Source organism: Perca flavescens, chromosome 21 (assembly GCF_004354835.1).
Source record: "Perca flavescens isolate YP-PL-M2 chromosome 21, PFLA_1.0, whole genome shotgun sequence".
In the NCBI taxonomy this organism is placed as follows: domain Eukaryota; kingdom Metazoa; phylum Chordata; class Actinopteri; order Perciformes; family Percidae; genus Perca; species Perca flavescens.
In genome coordinates, this window is record NC_041351.1 from 3,501,482 (window position 1) to 3,522,334 (window position 20,853).

Below are 20,853 nucleotides of genomic sequence, written 5' to 3' on the forward strand. Positions count from 1 at the left end.
ACTGGATTTACATCCAGATGTCTAGCTGAATGTCTCTCAACTTGACGATCCGCTATCCTTTCTTACTCCAGCATAAAACAGAGCAGCATTCAGAGAAAGATGTGTCCACAAGCACGCACACACAGACACACACACACACAGACACACACACACACACACAGAGGCCGGCTGCAGCAGCAGAAGGGGTGAAGCAGGTCAGCCGCCTGATGTAAATAACTAGATTAAATCTAATGACGGCGGTGACGGAACAGAGAGCAGAAACCAGAGTCTGAACAACAGGACCGAGTGACAGGAAGGACATTAAGGAAGGCAAAAAGAAAAAAGGGAAAGAGAAAGGAGGGAGCAATGGTGTGGCATATGAGGGGCAAAGTGAGAGTTAAGGGGGGGGAACGCATAAGAAAACTACAGGAGATACAAATTTGGCATATACTTTCCTTCTTATGGACAGAAGTGTGCAACAGACGGAGCAACACGAAAAACTTGGTTCCTGCTAAGACGCAGATAGGGATAATCAATGGGCAATAGGATGTGTGTGTGTGTGTGTGTGTGTGTGTGTGTGTGTGTGTGTGTGTGTGTGTGTGCGTGTGTTTCTGCTGCCTAAAAGGGTGGTTTGGGGGATTATTGAAAAGACAGCTGAAACACTCAGAGAGCCAGAGGGTTGAGTTTGGGTTGAAACAATAAGAGCAGCGAGTACGGTAACAAAGAGGAGGGAAAGGCAGGCGCGCGCCCGCCCATGTGTGTGTGTGTGTGTGTGTGTGTGTGTGTGTGTAGTGTTTAGGTGGGCAGTGCTCGCTCTCTCGCTCACCCTGTGGTTTTGGGGTTAATTGAGTTAACCGAGAGGACAGCTGAATGCTCAGACGGAGGCCTGTGTCACCCACTGAAACAGCAGCTCTTTGTTGACCCATTTCATCCTCATCTTCATACACCCCCCCGGCGAAGGTCCGGTCACACAGAGGGTGATGGAGGAGTGAAAAGGTAAAGCAATGCCGGTTGACTGATACTGTATTTATAAGGGCCGATATTCATATTTAGGATATTTTTGCTTTTCAACATACAACACACAAACTACTAAATCTGGTTATTACAGAATTGTGACCATGACTATGTTCTATGTATTGAGAGATTTTACAGTTAAATAATAACCTCTCTGGTGGATGAAGTGTTAGAGAAACTGTTTAAAATCGATACCAATACATATGTTAGGGTTGGGCTATTTCACAAAATATACCGGCTATCAGCGAATGGCTGAGAGCACTGAAACGGTTGTTACTTTTGTTATTTTATTTTACTAACTCAATAGTCCTCTTCTGAAGAACGGGTGAGAGCAGCTGCTCAGCAGGAGAGGGCCGAGAGAGAGACCACAGGGGGAAAACAGCGTGTAGAGCCGGAATATTGTCATATTTCTATATTTTTGTTACTGAATCAAAAGGTTTATTTCGACCAGACCAGAGTTGCCGATTGCTGTGACAGTGGACTTCAGACTAACAGAGACATTTCTGAACGGATAGAGTTTGAATGAAGTGTGTTTTTTACGACGAAAGCAATTAATCTTAGTTTTTGATGGATGAAGAGAGAAACTTAAATTCAGGGAAGTGTACAGTTGTATTTTTCTGTTTAATGAAAAAGGAAAATAAATGTTTAAATTTACTTTCTTGACATTTTTGTGACTACTTTTAGACAAAAGTTTCAGATTAACACAAACACCAATATGTGGCTGAAACACTCGAGGGCAGAGACGATGACAAAGAGAGAGAGAGAGAGACAGAAAACGAGAGACACAGACAGACAGAGAACGAGAGGGACAGACAACAAGAAAGAGACGGAACAAGAAAGAGAGAGACAGACAGACAAAAGACAGACAATGAGAGAGAGACGAACACACACACAGAACGAGAGAGAGACAGACAGACACACACCGATAACGGACTACACTTGGTCTCTCTGCTGATGTCAGAGGGCAAAGGTCAGCACTGTGACTGACAGGATGTCACCACCAGGAAATTAAACAACAAAAACCCTGATAATGACACACATAATAACCATCCGGCATACACAGTTACACACACACACACACACACACACACACACACACACACACACACACACACACACACAGTTACACACAGTTACACACAGTTACACACACACCTATAGTCACAATTTCAATATGCAGTCAGTGGTCACTATCTTTATATTAGTACATTCCCATGATAAACTATTCTAATTATTCAGCACTAACATGCCCCAGGGAACAGATATGGCAAGATGATGAAGAGGAGGGGGAAGGAGAACATCTTTTAAAAGGAGTTCTGTTTTTATAAATTTAGTTTCACAGCTTTAAGATGACCAGCAGGGTTGGGTTGTAAAATCTGTCAACATAAAATCATACTGAATACTATCCGAAGACTGGAATGTACAGTCGTGTGTGTGTGTGTGTGTGTGAGAGTGTGTGTGTGTGTGTGTGTGTGTGTGTGTTGTGTGCATGTGTGTGTGCGTGTGAGTGTGTGTGTGTGTGTGTGTGTGTGTGTGTGTGTGTGTGTGTGTGTGTGTTCTCACTTTGCAGAGGAGATGATGAGCGATGAGTCTTTGTAGGCAATCAAGTAGCCCTGGTTCTCTGGGTTGTGGACAGTCACCTACAGGTACACACACACAAAAAGACAATCAAAAAGCAATACACATTTACATTTCATTTTGGATAATATAGTAACAACATGAGATTTTAACTTCTCTCTGTGCTGCTGTGAAGGGTCACCCAGTCTTTAGTTATCATGTTGGTTGCGTCCAAGCAATCCCAAAAGGTAATAGGATGCAATTACGATTTTTTGAAATATTAATTTCACGCTCCCAAAATTGTATTTCTTGTATATGTAAAGGAAGCAGATTGTCATAGAGTTCAACTAAATCTCAATAGTGGGAACAGGTTATTGGAGAAATTTTACCAAACTATGTCACTTTATAGTAGTGGTTTTTGTGTCAACTGTATACATTGTGTGGATTGTGACTTAAAACATTAACTTTTGTTCTCAGATCCTTTTAGTTCCACTAACATCTTCTTCCATCAGTTACAAAAGTTTTCCAAAAGATATAGTGGAGTCGGAGTAGTGCCTACTACACAGCTATGTTGCTCTATAGACCGTGTCGCACTTACGCTCTCCAACACGCGTAAACACCTCTCAGCTCCCCACAGAGACGACACCATCTTCTCCTTCTCATCCTCCTGGTTCAAGTTATCAACACACTCCTTCACTGTGGAGGGACAAATACACAACCGGGGGACAGAATCAGGAACCAGATGCATTGGCGTTATATTTTTCTACCTTATTGGGAGTCAATACAAATTCTTTATAAAATCTTTCACCTTTATCGATGATGTGGTCCAGTCCTCCCAGTAGCCGTAGTTCCTCTTTGAACCAGTCTCCCGCTCGCTTTGAGGTCAGAGACAGTAACGTCTCCATGGCTAAATGACCCGTCTGTAGGGAGAGAGGAGAGACAACAGGAATCAAATCTAAACCGCCTGGCAGCTTACATCTCCGCGTTTGGGGTTTTAAGCCCACAACGTCGTTTTCCAGGCAGCGCTGCATTGTGGTATCCCGGAGTTAAAAGTAGGGTAGATTGTCTGTACGCTCAAATTAGCCGTGCATTGTGGGTATTTTATAGTGGACTATATAGTGAATTAAATTAACAGCGGAGAAAAGGAACACTAAAAAAAAAAAAAAAAAAAAAAAACGTACACACTATATAGTGCAGTATTTCCGTGATAGGGAAACGGTTTCCAACTAGGGCTGCCACTTCTTAGTCGATTAGTCGACTAATCGGTCGTTTTGGTCTTAGTCGACTAAGATTTCTTTAGTCGATTAGTCAATTTTTATGCTTATTCATGCTTAATTACTTATTTGCAAGAAACTTCTGAGCACATTTATGGTAAACACAAGATTTAAAGTGGTGCTTTTGCAGGATTAATTGTGGAGAAACTCAGTTTTACAGATGGTTAATTAACTACATTTATATTGTGCTTTTCTAGTTTTAACCACCTCTCAAAGCGCACAGCTCTGTCAATTAAATCAACTAATCGATTAGTCGACAAAATCGTATAAGTGTTAGTCGACTAAGAATTTCCTTAGTCGAGGACAGCCCTATTTCCAACACAGCTCGTGTTTTCTCAGTTTGTTTTCAGACCACGTGGCTGTTGAACGCTGGTATAAAAATGGCGGCTCTATCGACACCTTTTTCTCCTTGATCTTGAAGGTTGCTTTCACACCTACGCTGCCTCGTTTGGGCCGTTTAAAACAAACCCTTTATTTATTTTTTTGTTGTGTGTGTGTATGTGTGTGTGTGTGTGTGTGTGTGTGGGACCTGTCTTGAATGAGGACCAGCAACGTGTGAGGTGGGTGGGTAAATGGGGGCGGGGCGGGGGTGGTAGGGGTGGGCGGATGATAGGGTCGGTATAGTAAATAAGTATTGAGGGAAGCATAGTATGTAAAAGTAGAGATGGAATTCTGATGAAACTGATTTCGATGGAATTCTGAATTCTTTTTCTTCATTGTTGTTGTTTTGCCCTTATTTGATGTACTTGTAGTTAATGGGAAAAATGGTGACACCAGTAAATGGTGTGAAAAGCTCATCCGAATTCTTGTGTGCATCAAACAAACAAACTCTGGTTCGCGTAAAAACGGGGGTCTCGGTTCTCTTCATGCAAACTAGAGTTCGGTTCACTTCAGGTGAGAACACGGCTTCAGATATTTTGTCCAATAAACAAGCGGCTCTCTCGACCACGTGACCTGTGTTCAGTGTTTGGTGCGTTTTACAAAGTGCAGCGTGAACGCAAACCGAACCAAATGAAAAAAATACAACAGTGTTGCAACTTCAGCCCCCCCGAATCGCACCAAGTTCACCGAAATATAGGTGTGAAAGCTCCCGAAGAGACTGACACCAAAAGCTGATATTAACTGTAGATGTTTTAGATCACAAAAGATCTTCAGCTCCGTTGGAGCTGCAAAAAAGTATCTTGACATGTGTGGGTGGCTCTGAGTCACCCTGAGTGAAGAGCTGCTAAAAGAAGAGGCTTCAGTGGACGGATGCAACACTCTAAATGCTGTTTGAAGGCTTTTTCACCCAACAGTTATGCAGGGAACACTGAGTGAATTGGAATTAAAATGATCCAGGGTGATGAATATTCACGCAAAACTAAAAACCAGCAGTGCTAGTCTTTAAAAAGGAACATGGCGACTTATTGGGACTTAAGCTTTTTCACCGTTAGATAAGTCCATACATACCCTTCTCCCTTCTAGCCTTCTTAGCACAGATCCTGGAGGTAACTGGCTCCATCTAGCCTAGTGCTCCCAATAAGTGACAAAATAACGCCAACATTTTCCTATTTACATGTTGGGATTGGTATAGTCACAGGTGGTGGGAGCGTCAGACAGATTTACAACACGCACGGAGATGAGAAGGGTATGTATGGACTTATCTAAAGGCCTTTTTATAGTTGTGCGTCGGCTCCACGCACAGCTCTCGCCGTAGACTTAAAAAGTGGCCTGATGTTTATACTTGTGCGCTGGTGTGTGCGTCGAGCCGCATGTGTGTGTGTGTCGAGCCGCATGTGTGTGTGTGTGGGGAGTGTGTGGTAGAGACAAGTGAGAGAGTGCCGGCGATTACCTTCGGAGCACAGAGCGAGTAGCGATTCTAGAGTCCTAGTGAGAGAAACAAAGAGTCTCCTCTGTGCTTTCTGACCACAGTGGAAAATATGTAGCAGTAAAAGTGAACCCACTCCTTGATTTCATGTTGTTTATGGAGAAGGAGAACCAGGAAATGAGTTGGGGGAAATGCAACGCTACCAAGCCACGGCCGAGCTACGTGCGTCGCCGCGGCGTGTAGTTACATTTTTCGAGAGGTGCACGTCAGGCTACGGCGTTGACCCTGCGCAGTCAATTCGACGCAAAACTATAAAAAGGCCTTAACTCTGGGGGATTACGGTGAATAAGACAAAGTCCCAATAAGTCTGCGCGTTCCTTTAACAAAAGTCGGCTCCGTCCAGTACCGTTATGTTCTGCAGGTCCAGGTGCTTGTTATGCACGGTGTCGCAGAGCTTCCTGATCTTCTCCTTCATCTTGGCAATCTCTCTGGCGCTGAACTGAGCCGTGGAGTCGGTTTCTGTCCCCGTCACGGCCAGGCTGCCCTGATCCTGGTCCAGCTCCAGCAGCCGGATCATCAGGTCCAGACACGACCGGTCCAGGTCCATGTTCAACCGGTCTCGGCTGAGGATATACATGAGAGACGCCGTACACAGAGCCAGGTTCTGCAGAGGGAGAATTCATGTATTACAATCTAGTTGAAAATCCACTTATAAAAAAAAAAAAACAGAAGTAAATTCACCTTTCTTAAACGAAATTCACTTCTGTGAGATTATACTGAACCTCTGCAGCTTTGTACCATTTAAGGATGTCTAACAATACATCTTATGCCACACATTTGCTCACACTCATCACAATTTAAAAGAGTGTTCTGTAATGAACTTCACTCGACCCTTCGCCTATTACTGCTCCAATCTGTTCAAGTATTTAACTGACTTTCTAAATTAAAGGTGAGAAAGTAATTAATCATCATTCATTCTGCCATTATTTCTGCTCCTGGTGTTCTCAAGTCAACACTGTAGTTTCCATCTGCAGGTGCGTTTGGTACATCTGTACCGACTGATCCTTACCGGGTGCTGCGGGGCGTCATTGAGCGTTTTGAAGACCTGAGCCACCTTCCCTCTGGCCCTGAGGTGCATCCTGAAGCTGGGCATGGCGCAGCGCGTAGCTAGGCTAATCACACTGGAGAAACAACACACACATCATCAGCAAATGGTGAAAAGAATGCCTTAATATTTATGAAAAGGCCTATTCGCACAAGACTTGTAATACCTGGGGACGTTTAGTAATTTGTAATTATTGTGGAGGCGGTCTGTGATCTTAATCCCGTGCGAACCTGCCATGTCTGTAGTTTGTTAGGTTAGAATTCCACTGTAAATGACCTACCATATTTCCCCAAACACAGAGGTTGTGTGGTAATATCAGTCCCGTGTGAATCAGCATCTCTGTGATTCGGGGTTGTACCGGCTGAATTGGCAATTTCAAATCAAAAGTTTGGACCAATACTTGACATCCTATGTGGGGGATAATGTCAGTAAATTTGAGTAAATACAGACTTTGCTTATCCCGTGTGAATGTGGTGCACAAAACACAGACATGGGGAGTTATTTCTAAATGGAATGAGGTCCCCAAATAATACTAGTCCTGTGCGAATGGGGCTTTATTCAACTACTTTAGAGAAGAAGTTTAAGTAAGTTAAAAGTCTGCAATTGACCACAGCAGCAGCGCAATGGGGAGGGTGCGCTTCATTCTAGGGATAGACCGATTGTCGGGCCCGTTTTTTTTTTTTGGCAGTTTGAAGATTTAGATTAATTAATATCGATATTGCATTATTAAAAAAAAACGATTTCGCAATATCACATTTTGTCAATATTGTGCAACCCTACATTTATCAAATAATTGCTTAAAGGAATTTAAGAAAGTATCGTGTTGGAGTTTGTAACGTTCCAAAATCTTAATTTAGATATAAAGACTTTAATTTTCACTGTAAATGCATATCGGTTCCAAATATCAATTATCGGTTTCATTAACTACTACTACTACTACTACTACTACTACTACTACTACTACTACTAATAATAATAATAATAATAATAATAATAATAATAGGTATCGGCCTTTAAAACCGGGGGGGGGGGAATGCCAGCGGGGTCTTACCTAAGGCAGCGTGTGTTGAGCGGTTGGCCACTCTTCAGACCAGTAGCCAGGTACTCAAAGTCATCGGTGAACTCCTGGTTCTCTCCAAACTCCACCACGTCGTTGAAGTGCTTCACATGCTGGACGACTGTATACAGCTGCAAAACAAGAGGGGCGGGGGGGTGAATGAGTGCAACATGTCCAAAAAAATACCTCTCCTTCACGCTTATCTTTTATAGTAGTAGGTGACAGGGAACGTGGTAGAGGGGATGACATGTCACAAAGGCCCGCTTGGATTTGAACAGAGACGTTCCAATTACACCGGGACGCCTTAATACCTTTTCACTAGGGCTGCACGATAGGAGGAAAATATGAGATAATGTTGTTGAATATAGCGATAAAGGTATTACTTGCGATAAATTAACAGATATTAAAGTGTTTCTTACTGAGGCCTTTCTGCTGTTTGCCGTATTCTTCTAAAATACGACAAATGACTTGTTGAATTTAAAACAAATGAAAGGAAATCATTTCCAACATTCCTCTATGGAACAAATTGAACATTGAATTAAATATAAATTGGAACCTCAAAAAAAGAAGAATGAGTTACATTTTAAAAGTGCAGTTTTCTACTGCTTTTTTCTTTCAGCTAACATAAAACATCACTGAGCGTCTTTCACGATGTGTCGCAGTCTTTCACGATTTGTATATTGCACCAGTCGATTAGTCGACTAAGATTTCTTTAGTTGATAAGTCATTTTTTATGCTTATTCATGCTTAATTACTCATTTCCAAGAAACTCATGAGCACATTTATGGTAAACACAAGATTTAAAGTGGTGCTTTTGCAGGATTAATTGTGGAGAAACTCAGTTTTACAGATGGTTAATTAACTACATTTATATTGTGCTTTTCTCTCAAAGCGCACAGCTCTGTCAATTAAATCAACTAATCGATTAGTCGACAAAATTGTATAAGTGTTAGTCGACTAAGAATTTCTTTAGTCGAGGACAGCCCTAGTTGATATCGCGATGAATATAAAATAAACGATATATTGTGCAGCCCTACTTTTTACTTAAGTTATTTATTGTGCAATTCTCTGTTAAGCAACAGGCGATTCCGCCGAAACTTTGCAGGTTGAAGGACAGTGTCTTTAATTAAGTGGAGTGGCTGCGTCAAGGTAAAAAAACCGCAAGTCTGTCCTTCCTGTTGCTGTCAGACTTTACAATCAGCACTGCTCCCAAGGCTAAATCTGAATTACCTTGTCCTCCACCAAGGTCTACCAGTAAAGTCTCTCACAAATGACATGATAAAGTGCCAAATACCTCTTTAACTGTTTGCTTCATGGCAGCGGATTAAACAAACTGACACTTTGAAAGGGCATGTTAAGTATAAAGGGGAGTCCTACAGCTTTAGTTACAGCGAAACATTTCCGCGTACCTCTTTGTGCTCTTTGCGGCATTTGAGTGCGGTGACGGCGTCCTGGTACAGATCTGTGGGGAGGGTGACACACTTGGTGACTTTGGGAGGAGGGGGAGGAGCCTTGAACACGCCATCGTCCTTATGAGCATCAGTGGGCTCCTTACTGGATCCTCTCGCTGAGACTGGCGCCTGGTAAGATAAAGGGTTGATGTGAAGTGGGTTTAAAAAATAAATAAAAAAGGAAATATACTTTTTTTTTGTTACTGAGCAAAGCTGCCCGTGACTCCGAGCACTGAGAACTTACCGGAGCTGTCTGTGATCGGGAGATGAAAGTCGAAGGGGGCTCCTCTTCACGCTCCAACGTCCAGTGCCTGGCGTTGTACACGGCTTTGGTGGGAGACTGAACACAAACACAAGCCAGGTATACATATGAACATGTGAGGAGAACACCTGTGGATTTTTACGTGTCCGCTAATGAGACGACAAAGGGGGGTTGTGCATTTGGTGTAACGCAATTTAACACCAGTGTATGTTGTACAGGAGGGCAACAACTAGGGATAGACCGAGCATCTGGACGTTTTTTTGTAGGGGTGGGAAAAAATAATCGAAATAGGATGGCATAGCACAAAACAAACAGACACAAAAATGAAAAAAATATTACATTTTGTATATATCCACATTATTTAATACGAATTTATACCAATGTAGTGGTAAGTAACAAAACATAAAAAGTACTTTTTCCTTTAAAGAATTTTCTTTTTTACTTACATAAAATAATTAGGTAAAAACACATATAGGCTGTTCATCTACTTTATCCCATTACATCTGACCACCTCATGTTTCCTGCTCTAAGAAGCCAAATCTCCACCTTTAAACATGACTGAGCCTCTGACATGGAAGATTACTGGGACAGAAGGGGACTTTCATAAGCAGGTTTAAGGCTTAAGCATTGAATGACTACAAAATAAAAACCTCAGTAGAGAAAACATTTCATTAAAACTTGTGTGTGACAAATACATGTCAAAATCTAAGCTTTGGCTAGCTGCTTTGTCTAGAAAGCAATTCACAAACTCTGAGTAGCAAACTCAGATTTAGATGTATATTTTGGACATGGAAATTTACATAAAAAAATGGTTTCATCGAGATGCATCGATAATGGGTTTAGAATTTAATCTTTGGCCTCGGAATCGAAAGGTGCCAAGAGACTCCCACCCCTTAGTTTTTTGGAAGTTCGCAGATTAACCATCGGCATTTTATCAACTGATAAAGTTAATAATTAAAAAGTGTTCTACTTTGGCTTGGCTACAGCTCTGTGACGGTCCCACTGCTTCGGTTTCACTCACCACTGAGTCTGACTTAATGCCCCCCCACCCCCAACACTATCGGACTCCGTTACTGGGGATTATATTGAAAGTTTCTCATTTGTTAAAAACAGTTCTGTGTTGGAGTTTGTATCGTTCCAAAATCTTAATTTGACTTAAAGATGATCATGTTCACGGTAAATGCATTCCGGTTCCAAATATGAGTTATCGGTCTCATTAAATGTGCTCTAAGCGATGTCACGCGTTTTTTTACAACAACATTTTTTGTATAGAGTATAAAAATGATTTTATAAAAGTCAGGTCACCCTTGTGCAGACACTTGTGTATATGCAACGGTCATCTCACTGTCATGCAAGTTTGTTCCCGATAACACACGTCAGAAGTTGAACCTGTGACTCAGTTACTTTTGTTCATAGGATTGCATTCCTCGTGTTAAAAGAATGTACCATCTCCATACAGAGAGGTTTAAAACTGCAAAGTTGGTGGCATGAATAATAAATAAATGTCAAAATATGGGTTGTAGATAAAAAAAATAAAAAAAACAGAGGCGGAGAGGAAGAAGAGGAGATAGATACTGTGAGAGTGAAGGAGAGAGACAAAGCAGTGCGAGGTGAAAGAAAACAGGATGGCTGGATGAATATTAAAGTGGAGAGAGTCAGCCAGCACTGATCAAACAGCAGGACACACATCCACCCTCATCCTTGGCTCGTCTCCGGTTCTCTTTATGCATTTTTGCCAAACCTGTGGTTGGCGGTTGCCGGGGCATTCATAATGAAAAACAAAAGGAGGGAAGGGCAGGACAGAGAGAAAGAAAAGAGAGAATTGGCTCAAGAGTACTGAGGGAGGTGTGGGGGGAGGGGGGGGGAATTCTGCACCACATGGTTAATAAGCAGAGACAAAAGAGGAGTTTAGGGATGAGCTTTGCCGTGCTGGAACATCAACACAGCGCATTAAAAGCCTCCTGCAGCAATCTGAATGACACAGACGGACACCTACCCCACCCGGCCCGCCCACCTGCCGCTAAGCAGCATGGGAGAGATGAGAGGGAAAGACGAAGGTGGGCGAGCGTTGCCGCGTTCCTGCTGCAGCGCGAAATAAAAGACATGGTTTGGCCTGGCGGGGGTGAGCATTGACAGCAAACTGCCTTCTCATTGGCCAGAGGTTGGTTGGCAGTCTTGAAAAACTTGATTGCAACTTAAAAATATTTTATTAATGAATTGATAACCAATGCATTTAGTCTCTGAGGTACCTGAATAGGTTAACATGGTTTAATTTTCAAAAACCACCATATATTTTGTTGTACTGTGCATTGCTGCAGCTCCTCTTTTCACCCTGTGTGTTGAGCTCTCTGTTTTAGCTACAGAGTGAGACATCTCACTTCTGTTCCATCTTTGTTGGGAGTTGCACATGCTCAGTACCTAGGTAAGGACTACTAGCCAGTCAGAAGCAGAGTATGAGGGCGTGCCCTGACAGTACCTAGGTAAGGACTACTAGCCAGTCAGAAGCAGAGTATGAGGGCGTGCCCTGACAGTACCTAGGTAAGGACTACTAGCCAGTCAGGAGCAGAGTATGAGGGCGTGTCACGCTAGCAGCTAGGTAAGGACTACTAGCCAGTCAGAAGCAGAGTATGAGGGCGTGCCCTGACAGTACCTAGGTAAGGACTACTAGCCAGTCAGAAGCAGAGTATGAGGGCGTGCCCTGACAGTACCTAGGTAAGGACTACTAGCCAGTCAGAAGCAGAGTATGAGGGCGTGCCCTGACAGTACCTAGGTAAGGACTACTAGCCAGTCAGAAGCAGAATATGAGGGCGTGCTATGCTAGCAGCTAGGTGAGCATTATAACGTGTCTTGTCTCTGAAGTAAAGGCTGGACTACAATAGAGCTGTTTGGAGCAGTTGGTGAACAGTGTTTTCTGTTGGAGATGGTAAGTCCCTTAGGGGAGGGGGGGACTTTGGGCTTTTTCACTTTGTAAACCTATAACATGCACAAAAAAAAATATAGAACCCAATACAGGAAAGGGAAAAAGACAAAAAGCATAATATGAGCACTTTAAGGTATGGTTCTGCTTTGGTGTCAAAACTCAGGTATATCAGCAAGTAGTTCTACAAACATGGTATAACAGTGAAAAATATCACCACTGGAGCTCTAGACAGGGTAATGGTCCTTGCACTAAATAAACTTAATATGGATGAACACATCTACACGCTGTCATTATGGTAAAATCTAATATCCCCCATCGGGGAATAACCGAACAGCACCCCCGCAGGCACACACAGCTTGCTGCATTTGAGGCAGAGTTTTGACAACTCCTCCGTAGGCCACTCACTTCCAAGGGCTATTGCTTCTTTAATTCTCTCTTTCACTCTCAATTGTGGCTAACTGCAGATGAAGTGAGGGAGCCAGAATGTACTGAAAGAAAGTACATTAGAGCACAAAGGGAGGGGGCAAGGTACAGAAGATTATTCGGGGAGGTAAAAACGCAAAGACGAAGTGGTCAAGAGGAAGTTCTGGAGACGGAGAGGAGAGCACATTATTCAACAGAGAGAGGGAGAGGGTGGACCGTTATTGGGAGCCAGGGTATGAAACTAGAGAACAAGACAGAGTACATTATGAACATTATTACGCTCCTAATACTCTCACAGCGGAGGAAATTCACTTCACATTTGCCACTTCAAAAGTTGCCTGCAGGTGCTGAGAGAGAACTTCTCAACAAAGTTGTCTCTGCCTCCAAGGAGACTTCTGACGACGCAGGCAGAGAGCACGAAACTTACAGGGGCGCTGCTTAAGACTTATTTAGACTGTTAAAAATGTTTGCTTTCTTTCTGGTGGACAGCTTAGTTGAGTAGAAGGTTAGACATTTTAAAAAAACAGCTATAAGTGTGTTTTCCAGACTGGCTGGAAGTAACTGACTTTTCCCCTGATGGAGTACGCACAATTTGGGGGAATAAAAAAAAAACTAAAGACACATGCAATATGTAATATTAAACACCAGACGTAGTGGCTCATGTGTCTAAATTACTACGTTCCAGCTAATCCCGATCCCCATCTACAAAAAACAATTTAAGTTCAGAAATTAGTCTTGCTAATAACGGCCACAATCGTTCATCACTTTTCCCAACTAAATTAAAATGCTGCAAACTAAAAAAAAAAAGAACACATTTACCAAGCAACTGAGAGAGCTCGTGTAGACAAACTCAGAAAAGTGCCCCGAGACTACAATCAAATTATCAGTTCAATCCAAGTTGTGCACCTGATTTAAGGCTTTAAATTGCAGCGAGATTCATGCAAGAGCAAAAATAACCTCAAGCAGGAAACGCTGACGAGTACATATGAGTTACTTAAGACTTGCACTCCTGCTGATGGCATTGATTTCTTCTATAAAAAGGCAGCGGGCTCTTATGAAATCAATAGAGTCTGATATCCAGTCAGCCCAGTGTGAGAGCCCAGTGACAGGCCATTAGCACGCTGAGAAATAAGAGACAAGCCGCTCAGAGACGTGCAAAGACGACTCAATCCATCCCCTCGGACAGCCAGGAATAAACCTGGGCCAAACTCCTACACACGCACACATTTCCAACCAATCCACTGCCAGAGTTAAACCTCCTCCACCTCCCCCCCTCACGCTCTTTTGCAAAGGATGATGGTAAATGCAGTGTCACAAAAATAATAGAATAGAGCTCTGCCAAAATGCTTCCTTCCACAAGGATGTCAGCAGTCAGAGGTGGAGACTCTGGTAGACACAGCAGCTCCATTTAGTTCATTTCCAGCCAATAAATAAACTAAACTCAAACAAATGTGAGCTCTTACAGCGAAAACACACCGCACACGATGTGTGTGTGTGTCACTCTCTGTCTGTCTGCCTGTCGGTCTCTCTCTCTCTCCCCGTGTGCCTGATCTCGCTGTAGACACAGTTGAGAAGCCAAGACAGCCGAAAACACCATAAACCTGGGTCACGTTTAGACCCAGCATTAATGTGCCTCGTTGGGTGTCTTCACGCCTGTACTTAGAGCTGTCCACTTGGGATCAGATCAGCCAAGACGCATGCTAACGCCAGGGCTGAACAAAGCCATATTCAACGAGTGACATCTCAAAGCCTGAGAGGGTGTAACATGAGATGTCAGCCAACACTAAGCAATAACCCGTGGCTTCGTGTGACGGTGCTGCGTCTGACCTTCTTCTGTGCGCTGAAGATCCTCCGGAGGTTGTCGGGGTTATTCTCTGCCGGTTTGCCCTGAGGCGGTCTCCTGGGAGCCCTGGCGACCACTCGGAGGCCATCCTCGGAGATGTCCAGGACATCTGCAGACAAAACATACACCAGTCATTAGTGATGCACCGATTACAACTTCCTAGGCCGATTCCGATTTCACTGACTTAGGCCGGCACCGATTTTAGCCGATTCCGATTTCATTTTTTCTAACCACTTTACAGCACACGCAAGTATTTATTTTCTACATTTTCTTTAATAGAAGATTTTGCACAGAACATAGAAAATATTTTTAACAGATAATGGATCACTATGAAATAGAACTATATAAATGACTCCTGGTGTGGGACATTCACACACATCTAAAGAGCAATGTTAGAACCATTTCCCTCTTTTCACATCCAATATCCAATAATAAAAAAATGTGATTTGGGGTTTTTGGTGTCGTCCCTCCACGCCCTACTTTTTCCTTGCAGGTGTTGCATTTTGCAAACTTGTTATCTTCTGCTCACACGCTGAAGAATCTCCAAACGGCTGACATGTTGCAGGTTAATTCACCAGGTTCTCTACATGTGCGAGAATAGCACGGGTACCCGTGACACACAAAAAGTTGAGAGAAAGGGAAAAAAAAAGGACTGTGCTGTCGCATCCGTGTGTGAGTGAATCTTTGAGAACTGTAACTCCTATAACTTATGTAGTCAGTTAATTGTAGCGTTGACCGGCATGAAATCGGGTCATGGCCGAGCACATGAAAACCGGCCAATACAGTTCTATCGGTGCATCTCTAGTCATCATCACTAAAACTATACAGTATGTCAGGATGAGTGGAAATCTTTACAACGCTGGGCTTATTGGTCCCATTTATCAGTGACAGAATTAGGACTGTTTACATGGGCACTAACTGCGAGCCTTTCCCTTCTGAACTGATCACAATTACTCTTTTTAGATGATCTTCCTTTTGTTATGTCATGCCCCAATATTCTGTTTTAACAGAACATACTATACATCACACCTGTTGATGTAAAAACAAACTATACATTAGCTGTTGATTAGACCCTGACTGCAGATGCTTCGTTGTAGAGCTGGGCAATATATCGATATTATATCGATATCGTGATATGAGACTAGATATTGTCTTAGATTTGGGATATTGTAATAATGGCATAAGTGTTGTCTTTTCCTGGTTTTAAAGGCTGCATTACAGTAAAGTGATGTCATTTTCTGAACTTACCAGACTGTTCTAGCTGTTCTATTATTTGCCTTTACCCACTTAGTCATTATATCCACATTACTGATGATTATTTATCAAAATCTCATTGTCTCAATAGTCAACTCTACAATATCGTTGCGGTATCGAGATATTTGGTCAAAAATATCGTGATATTTGATTTTCTCCATATCGCATAGGCCTACTTCGTTGTAAGAAAAAGTAACCGTGAGTCTGTCGGTGTCAAGTCGTGCCGTTTGTCAGACTGTTCAGTTCATCTTCTGTGGCCATGCAGAGACAACATAGTGTAAACATCCAAATCTGAAGCTTCACGCAGGAGATATTGTTTGTTAGGGTTATTAGGGCAGTGTGTGTGTGTGTGTGTGTGTGTAGGACAGGGTCACAGTGTATGCCGCTATGAGGGTGAAAACAAAGTACCGTATATAAGTGATGGTGTGGGCGCTCTGTGTTTGTGTTTACATATTAACAGAACACCAAGAAAATGACCTTAAAGCCGCCCGCACATGATCCGCGTCACTAAAACTAATTGCGATTATTTTGACAAATTTTTGCGATTGCAATGTGATTCACCATTTTGGAGGGAATGATGATTTTTGTATCCTTATTCTCATTTTCATTGAAAAATGTTAAAATGTTCATGATTATAGTGCGATTTTGGCAAAAAGATGTTTTCTGTAGGATAGGATTTGTAGCCTGGGACTTCTCTGCTGCACCACAATACTTAATTCAGAATGGTTTGTAGGGCTGTGCTCGACTGAAGTCCTTAGTCCACTAACACTCATTCAAATCGTATCGACAAATGGATTAGTTGATTTAATCGACAGATCTGTAAATCTGAGTTTCTCCGCAAAGAGTCATGCAAAAAGCACCACTTTAATTCTTGTGTTTACCAGCGATGTGCTCGTACGTTTCTTGGAAATAAGTCATTCAGCATGAAAAAAAGCATAAAACTTGACTAATGGACTAAAGAAATCTAAGTTGACTAAGACCAAAACCACTGATTAGTCGACTAATCGACTAAGAGGGAACAGCCCTAATGGTTTGACACATATTTGTTTTTTAACAAATATTGCGCTAGTCCATATTGCGATTTCGATAAAATTGCGATTAGTTGTGCAGCCCTTAATGTAGCTTAGATAAACTAGCAGCCCTGTTACACAAACACAACTCCCTGTTCATCAAGTTGCATTATGCAGTAACGCACAAAGACTTCTCATTGAAGAGTGCAGTGCAGTGCGTAGTGTAGTGGGTTTTCTTTAACCTGCTCGTATCCTGCTTTCCTGCTTCTCCGCGTTCTTCTTGCTCTCCTTGGCTGGCGGTCTGTCCAGCCTCTCCAGCCTCTCCAGCCGCTCCATCCTCTCCAGCCTCTCCAGAGTCTCGAACGGATCCGGAGGTTCATCGGTCGGCGTTTCGTCCACAGTAACCACCGGGGCTCTCTGGGCGGCCGCGGCTTTCTTGGCCCTCCTCCTCTCTTTGGCGCCGATATCATCGCCATCGTCGTCTGCGCCGTCGCTGTCGCTCATGTCGTCGAAGCCAAAGTACTGGATCTTGTAACTGGACCGGCCGTCCGTGTTGTCGCCGCTGTTCTCCTCCTGATGAGCATCTGCGTCTTCGAAGCCAAACAGGTCCATCTTACTGGCCTTCTTTGACTTCGTGTGGGTTGGTTTGAGCCTGAGGAGAGGACAGGGACACATGGAGAAAAACATTGGTCACATCGCGCAGTCAGAAAGACAAAGTCAAAGCTTGTTTATTTGTATGAATAAAAATGTCAAATCCATTTGTTAGTTTCCAACTTCGGGCTTTAGTAAAATGTTTGTTCAACAGCAAACCGCCAAATTTTAATTAAAATGTTTTGAGGAAACTAATCTGTTAATTCCGACCCAGGTAATGAAAGCAAACTTAATTAAAAACGTCTTTCTTGTGGCATTTAAAAAAAAAAAAAATTCAGAAGCCATCCTGTGACAGTACAAGGACGGTCTCACTTGATTTCACCCAAATAAAAAGGAGTGTACTTCTTGTCCTGGGATTAAGCGTAGCAGCCAGACAGATCACAGTGGAGTGAATAGGCGTGGAGGTTTGAACGCTGAAGTGAGGCCAAAAATCAAACGCTGCTCTTACCTGGAACCTCCCGCTGAAAGATGAAAACGATGTCAAATGCGTAAAAATGAAACGCTCACAGAAGGATGAACTTTCCATGTGTCTGTGATCAGACGCATACCTTTATACGAAACCTGTTCAACCTATTTGCTTTACTGATTGTTCTCTTTTCATCAAGTTTCTCAGTGAAACCATTCAGAAACCAAACTTTAAATGTATCCTTCTTGAAATAGCCAGGTCCCATCATTGGGACTCCTTTGCCAAGACAGGAATGAAATACAGTATGTTCCAATCTACAATAGTTTTACAATAAACTTTATGTCGCCCTCCCCCTGATTCCCCTTAAAGGAACATGCCACCGTTTTTTTTAAATAAGGTTATTCACCGTCTCCCCTAGATTTATATAGGTGGGCAAACGTATTTTTGTCTCAGTGCATGCATTGCCTTATGGCGGTTACACACCGACCAGACGTCTCCCCAAGTCGGTCCAAAAAGTGCCTCAGAACACACCGAAGAGACGAGACGTAATACGCCTCCATAACAGCAGGCGGCGCTAATCTGGATTGTTGGCCAAAAAATGAAAACCGGCAGCTGATTGGACGAACACGTAACATGGGTTAGTTTTCTCCGGAAATTCAAAGCCAGACTGTCATGGTGGCTCGTTCAGAATACGATCTCATATTGGACTAAAATAGTTCCCCGAAACATTTGAAGAGAGAAATAGGCCGCGATGCAGTGGCAGTTCCTGAATCTGTCTTCATTTCAGATCAACAAAGGTCAGTTTAAAAGATTGTCGTCAGATTTTTAGAGACTCTAGTCACCTCATTCCGCTCCCCATTTCTGGGTGAGTTCCGAATGTCCCGTCTCCGACTGAACATGTCAGGTCGGCCAAAATGAACGCCGACAGCCTCCCAGACTGACGACGTCACGGGACACACCGAACAGACTCGAGTCACCGACCTCGCCAGACTGTCCAACGGACGATTATCGGCTCTGTGTGTCAGCGCCTTTAGTCTGGCAGCGCCGCCGCTATTAGCTTAGCATAGTGAATGGAATCCTTTGTTGACAGTTAGCATGTCGTGATTAAAAGTGAGTCAACAACAACAACAAAAAACCTAATTTCTTCTTGTGGCCTGTGTGTTCACATAGAGTACAAATATCAATGCAGATTAAGACTAGACAATTTCCTACGCAGATATTAATTTAGGACTATACATTATATAAAAAATGCCTCTAGTTTGTTCATCTCACTTCAAGTTTCCATCTAGTGGACTGAAAAAGCAATCGATCTCATCATTCTAGTACCAAAAGGTTCAATTCTCATGTGCAATTTATGTAATAAAAGATCAATACTTGGCGTCTGTGTATGAATGCAGTATTGCCACGGAAAATACGATACTATGCTGCATCAACCCCCCCCCCCCACCACCACCATCTTAAATCTCACGTTGGGATAATTCTGTTGATTGGATTTTTGGTCTGACTCAAAGGATTGTACTTTTGTTTGCCTTGTCTTTTTTATTGCATTATCTCTGTATAATTACCCGATATATCTTTACATCGTGTGCGCACATGAAGGGGGGTGTGGGGAGCGGAGGAGAGAGAAGCATGGAGAGGGAAGGTAGCTAGAGGAGAGCTGTCCTAGACAACGAGTAATATTACAATTATATTCTCTTGAATTTTGATACGGCTGACACACGACCAAAGAGACGACGTTCCGATGAAGAAATAGCAGAGAAGAGGGAAGAGGAGAAGGAACGCGCAGAGTCCCGAATTTACAATCGGAAAAGCCTTCAAAAGGGGGCGAGAACTCCGCCGGCAGAAGGGCTTCCAGTCCGACATTCAGGTGGTTTGGTTTTTGCTGGACGGGTGGGTCAATCCAGTTTGGTTTTTCTACTACTACCACCAACACAAGGATAGAAGTTAGAGCCCGACCGATAAAGGACTCTTTAAGGCCGATACCGATACAAACATTTGAGGATTTAAAAATCCGATATTCCGATATATCGGCCGATATATTTAAAAGAAAATCCAGAAATGCGTAACTTAAGATATGAAACTTAAAGTCCTTTGAACAAAAAGAAAATAACAACAAAAAATAAATAAATCAAAGAGTGTAGCCAACAGGGACATTTTAGAGCGCCCTCTGGTGGACAAACTATGCAATGTAATATAATAATAGTAATATAATTAGCGCTAACCTTGGTGAATACAACATATAGGAGGAGGGAGGGGCGAGCTAGCCTCTGTTTCGTTTGACAATATTTCGAACGTCAACAAGAAGACACATCACCCAACATCGCTTAGAGCACCTTTAACTAAACTTGCTGGCTAAGTTATCTAAACTACATATACAGTACAGGCCAAAAGTTTGGACACACCTTCTCATTCAATGTGTTTAATTTTATTTTCATGACTATTTACATTGTAGATTCTCACTGAAGGCATCAAAACTATGAATGAACACATATGGAATTATGTACTTAACAAAAAAGTGTGAAATAACTGAAAACATGTCTTATATTTTAGATTCTTCAAAGTAGCCACCCTTTGCTTTTTTATTAATAAGGGAACAAATTCCACTAATTAACCCTGACAAAGCACACCTGTGAAGGTAAAACCATTTCAGGTGACTACCTCATGAAGCTCATTGAGAGAACACCAAGGGTTTGCAGAGTTATCAAAAAAAGCAAAGGGTGGCTACTTTGAGGAATCTAAAATATAAGACATGTTTTCAGTTATTTCACACTTTTTTGTTAAGTACATAATTCCATATGTGTTCATTCATAGTTTTGATGCCTTCAGTGAGAATCGGCAAT

The 20,853-nt window shown here is 42.5% G+C and overlaps 1 protein-coding gene across 1 annotated transcript in view; it reads right to left on the minus strand.

The window, feature by feature from the left end:
- The window catches only part of waplb (WAPL cohesin release factor b), a 43,372-nt gene that overhangs the window by 9,883 nt on the left and 12,636 nt on the right, over positions 1–20,853 (minus strand). The window contains exons 4-13 of the mRNA XM_028567839.1: positions 17,199–17,608; positions 14,677–14,801; positions 9,489–9,584; positions 9,203–9,373; positions 7,788–7,924; positions 6,701–6,812; positions 6,038–6,295; positions 3,359–3,470; positions 3,149–3,246; positions 2,557–2,633 (exon numbers count right to left, since the gene is read on the minus strand). Of these exons, the coding sequence (XP_028423640.1) occupies positions 2,557–2,633; positions 3,149–3,246; positions 3,359–3,470; positions 6,038–6,295; positions 6,701–6,812; positions 7,788–7,924; positions 9,203–9,373; positions 9,489–9,584; positions 14,677–14,801; positions 17,199–17,608 (1,596 nt within the window). The remainder of the gene's footprint in view (positions 1–2,556; positions 2,634–3,148; positions 3,247–3,358; positions 3,471–6,037; positions 6,296–6,700; positions 6,813–7,787; positions 7,925–9,202; positions 9,374–9,488; positions 9,585–14,676; positions 14,802–17,198; positions 17,609–20,853) is intronic.